Genomic DNA, 5,393 nt, shown 5'->3' with positions numbered 1-5,393 from the left:
ACGGTTATAAAATTATAGTGTATATATTGAATTGGGATCTGACTCCATCCCATATTTTATTTTGTTTTTCCAATACACAATATGTCTTATTAATTATACTTGATTCAAACCAAAACATGATCCATGGACAAGTCTATTGGCAATTTAACATGCGTATTGAAAGTAAGGTGAGTGTATAATAAAAATATTTACCATGGCAAATGATGAAAGTAAAGTAGCACATCAACCCTCATAGTAAAAATTTACCAAATTCATTTAGGTAAATGCCCTTACATTGTGTACTACGGTGTCACCTAGAAATAAACAAGAGTGCATGGTGGGTGAATTTTTTTTTCTTTGGCAAAATTGAAGTGTATAAAAGCAATGAGCAAGAAGGATTATAGTAGCTTTAGAGCATCTCCAAATAAGATGTTAAAAAGTCCACATCAGTAATAATGGTAAAAAAAAAAGGCATCACTAGTGTTTTCCAACTAAAATGCCAATTCTTATGTGACATGACATGGAATGGTAGCAAAATGAGTTGCTATCAAATTTGACAACAGCTTCAAATCTATTTTTAGTGGGTAATAAATGTTTTTTGTAATTTTTGTTTTAAAAATACTAACAATTATGAAAAGTAAATAATACAATTAACAATGGTTTAAATTTGACATATCGAGTGAAGAACAAATTTTACAAAAAGGTCATTGTGACACATAAGAGCATCTCCAAAGGAGATGTCAAAACAACCACATAGATTTACAACAGTAAAAAATGGCAGCAAACCCTTTCCAACCAAGCCTTTAGTTTCCTACATGGTGCTGAGTGATTTGAAGACAAGGTCTTTTGCTGTCAAATTTAATAGCAGGTATCAAATTTATTTAATAATTGTGAAACAATATTTAATAAATGTTATTTGTATTCCAAGAATTTGATTGGTTATCTCAATAATTGGACCCCACAAAGAGATAAAAAATAAATAAATTATAGAATGACATTATTATTTAACATATCAAGTGGTGAAAAAATTATACAAATCGTCAAACTACCACATAAGCCATCAAATTTCATTTTGATGTTTTAAATTTGACATCAAAACATATATTCTTCTCATGCCAGCCTTTTATGCCCTTTTACTTTGCAAACTCTAAATTTAATTGATACAAGATATTTGAAAGAGAAATGTAAAAGAAAAAGAGAAAATGCGAGTTTCTTTTTTTGTATTTTAATGAGAGATGATATGATGACATGTGAGTGATATTTGAAGAAAAACAAAATTTGGTCTGTGCAAAACTAAATAACCATCTATAACTTTATTTTGTGAAAGAAGATAAAATTGTATTTTCGCCTTATTTTATAGGTAATTTAAATGAGAATTATTATTGACACTCCAAATCTCATTTTACACTCCAAACTTTCAATAAGTAGAAAGAAAAATACACTTATAAGGAGTGTAGAATGAGATTTTTGAAGTATTTCTTTCCATTTAAATTTACAGTTTCAACATTATAAAATGAAACAAAGTTATGAAAAACATCAAAACAACTTGGTTATCTAGCTGTCTTCCTTGAAGATCACTGTGGCCTTGGACATCATCTTACTTTCATTTAGCATCTGTGTAGCATCAGATTGCTCGGGTAAATGAATTATTGTCATTTGCTCCAGCTTCTCGGCATTCTCGAGTATGTACCTTGCAAACTCAATCCCATTCGACCCACTGGAAAGCGCTATGGTAACCTCCTCAGTTTGATGAATAAATTCCAGATGTTGGAGCTTCCAGTGTTCCACATCAAACCTAGATGCCTGGAAAAGCAAAATATAAACAAGCAACCCAATTGATATATTCCAAACGATAAGAAACCATACAAATTCTTTAGAATGAAAAACGTTGACTAAACCCCTACATCAGATTTGGTGTCACGACTTGAGTGATAACCTACGTATAAAGTACACAAATTGGGCATTCCTCTTAAAAGAGAGACCAATGCAGGAACGAGCTCATCAGAAAAGCTCCGAATATCCATTTCCAAATACGAAAGGTTATTGAATCGAGCTTGTGTGGATCCTCCTTCCCTGAACAAAGCCTGCAATGACATAAAATGGGAAACGTATATCCTGTTTCTCAATTCACATTTTATCCTTGCAAGTAGCAAGTGAGAAATAAAGATTAGTCAGGTTAAAATATATAGGCCTGAACAGTAAAATTCAGAATAAAGGATTGTCGTTCTCAGTACCTTAATGGTTGCTTCATTTATAACAAGATATTCAACCCTGTGCACACTGCAAAAAACCTTTAACAGGTTGTCAAAGTCATCTGCTTTAGGCTCCAGAAACATAGATGCTTCTTCTACACATTCTAATTTTCCCAGGTTTGCTTTCTTCATCACATTCCCCCTCCAAAACAAATATTTAAGTTTTGGAGCAAAAATATTTAACGATTTGCCTTTAGACGAACGGAATCTCCAGGAAACGCGTATGGTTTCAAGTTTCTCACCTGAGATGTTAAGATGGATTGGGGTACAAAAGCCGTCATATAGTTCAAATTTTTCCAAGGACGAGCTTTCAATGGTGATATTTTTTATGCAACCAAGACCGCAAAGAATTAATTCCTTGATGGATTTGCAGGAACATGAGATCCACTTGAAAAACCCCTCATCTTTTATTTCTACATTCATCAACTCCAAGTATTCAAGGTTGGAGGAAAAAGCAACCGAAGGTGTTTTAACAACGGAAGGCATATTAATCACCAGAGACTTCAAAGTTTCACAAAGGAAGATACTAAAGGGAAATGCTAACTTTTCATCCAAAAATATATCAAGGACTTCAACATTACACCTCACTGCATTGTGAATTAAATTGACTATTCGAAAATTCTCATTTACACAGAAGCATGGTGTTCGATCTCTATTTTTGATTAAGTGACCAGTCCAAAACAGACGAAAGTACTTTATCTTATTATCCCCACGTTTAAGCAAGAACCTATCCAATGAACTCAACAACTTCAACCTAAACTCACATGTAAAGTGGCTGGAACCCTTGGGTGTTCTCTTCGGTAATAAATCACCGAAATCCAATGACGGAGTTGACAGATAAAGTTCTATGCATCTTTTGGACGCAATGCTGAAACAAGTGAGGTCCCTTATATTAAGGAAGGAAAGGATGTGATGAGTAACTCCAATCGGGAGATCACTGAATCTATCTACCATAGTCATACTCTCACTACGACTTGCAGTAGCCAATGTGTTATTCAATTGAACACTGAAACATCAATTAACCAAAACGAAAATTCTGAAATTAATAAGCTGTTTCGAAGTACCTAATCGCATAAAGCCAGTTTGAACATGTGCGAGCTCAAATGCGTGGATGCGCCTCCAACTTCCTTGGTCCTACAGATTCTGGAATTTGATGAATTCGAAGAAGAGCGCAGCAAACCCTGGTTTTATACTTTTTTTTAACTGGTATGTAGCAAACCCTAATTTTCTCAGCCGCAGCCCTTCGATCATTTTTCAACCTGAAGGGCACACAAAGACAAAACCCTTCTGGAAATTTTTTGAAACTCGACCGCAGCCCGATCCAATCACTATTAGAATTTGGACTCCAATCCAGCAAACGAGAAACATGGAAGCCTCTCTCAAGAACAGCAAAACCCCAATATCCTCTCCCTTACTTAGCTCGCCATGTTTGCCTACAAAGTCACCAAGTCAGAAGTAATCGGTTATGCTCCTGCGGTTGGCCTTAATTAGCACCTGAAATGACTAGAAACCGTCACAAAGGGTTTATACGTACAAAGGACAAGCAAAACCCATATGGGTTGAACGAAACGAGTCTACCCTATATGCAACCTACAAGTAGGCGTGTCGATGGAGATCCGGATCCTATCAGATAAAATTTATTGGAGATGGGTCTACGGATACAATCCGATTATCCGATTAAGTTCCAAAACCATTAACCCGTTAACGGAACAAATCTGGAGCTGGCATAATCTGATTCAATTTAAGATTATATTTATTTTTAGGGAAATTTTATTTAAATCCATCTAACTTATTTCTACACCCAACTTACTCTTTGCACCCATTTGATTTTTAACTAAACTATTAATATCATCTTAAACCCAAATTTAATACCTAATATACCCCCCATAAACCCAATTCAATAAGTGGATTTATTTTGGCTTGTTTCATTAACACCTCACATTTTGTTGACTACATCGCACATACTTAATACACCCCAAATTTACTTTTTAAATTAAATTTTTTCTTAACACACCCCACGTATTTTCCAATACTACCCTCACACCTCACACACATCTCATACACCCCACACCTTACATCTCACACATCCCACAATCATCAACTAATTAAACACACATCAAACTCTTTATCTCTTTCAAACAAAAGAATAATCCATATTTTAAAGACAAGAAAGATGAATTCAATTTTTGTATAAAATCTCCATCTTGTCGTTTGATTTAAAAACATTCGTCAAATTTTCTTAAACAATCACGTTGGATTCTAAGAAGCCTGATGGACAAATGGTAGGAATTATTCTTATAAGGTCATGTCAGTTCTTACTAGCCAAAAAACATTGAATTTCTTCATCATCAAACAGCCACAAGAATATTACATTTAATTATATCTTAAATTTTTTAACATTATCCAGTTTTCTTCCTATTTCTTGGATTCCAATTAGAGCATGGCTTTGCAAAAAGTCAAATTTTTATTCCATTATTTAAATAATTTCTTGAAAATATCTATTTTCATCAACTTGTTTGTCCTGTTCATCAAAAGATCTATTTTCATCAACTTGTGGAGAATAAGAGCAGCTATGAGGGTTTGAATAGTCATTTCATATTAGAGTTACAAGTTATTTAGTATTACATTTTTAAGTGGGGTGATTCAACAACATGTAGAGTGTTAATAAAAAAAACCCTTTATTTTTACACCCATTTGATTTTGAGAAGCTAAATTTAATGTGTTTAGACCTAAGTTCTTTGCATGGTTTTCCACAACACAAAAGCTGATAAATCAATTGTTGCAGAATATATGCGCATGGTAAAAATCAATGCGGAAAGCGATGTGTATAGTTATGGAGTTGTCCTTTTGGAGATCATAACTAGGAAAAGGTCAGTGGACCCATCATTCACAGATGGACAACATGTGATTCAGTGGGTCCGAGGCCACCTGAAAAGTAAGAAGGACCCTGTTGAGATTCTTGATCCTAAACTTCAAGGTTAGCCAGACACACAGATACAAGAAATGCTCCAAGCTCTTGGAATCTCACTCCTCTGCACCAGCAACTGGGCGGAGGATCGTCCCATGATGAAGGACGTGGCGGCATTGTTGAGAGAAATTTGACACAATTAGGGTTCAGTGGGAAGCGAGGTGCATAAGCCGGCTACCAACGCCTTGAAGAAT

General features: G+C 34.7%; 1 protein-coding gene across 1 annotated transcript; it reads right to left on the bottom strand.

The window, feature by feature from the left end:
- Positions 1 to 1,519: 1,519 nt before the first annotated feature.
- On the bottom strand, positions 1,520 to 3,708 carry LOC126592628 (uncharacterized). Its single transcript, XM_050258384.1, has 3 exons — positions 3,296 to 3,708; positions 1,884 to 2,063; positions 1,520 to 1,782 (listed from the first exon to the last, which is right to left on the bottom strand). Exons 2-3 carry the CDS (start codon positions 2,001 to 2,003, stop codon positions 1,534 to 1,536), a joined length of 369 nt encoding a protein of 122 aa, XP_050114341.1. The 5' UTR covers positions 2,004 to 2,063; positions 3,296 to 3,708; the 3' UTR covers positions 1,520 to 1,533.
- Positions 3,709 to 5,393: the final 1,685 nt, after the last annotated feature.

This window comes from Malus sylvestris, chromosome 12, assembly GCF_916048215.2.
Source record: "Malus sylvestris chromosome 12, drMalSylv7.2, whole genome shotgun sequence".
Taxonomy (NCBI): Eukaryota; Viridiplantae; Streptophyta; class Magnoliopsida; order Rosales; family Rosaceae; genus Malus; species Malus sylvestris.
The sequence above is the reverse complement of the archived record's forward strand: the minus strand, read 5'-3'. Positions and strand labels throughout refer to the sequence as shown.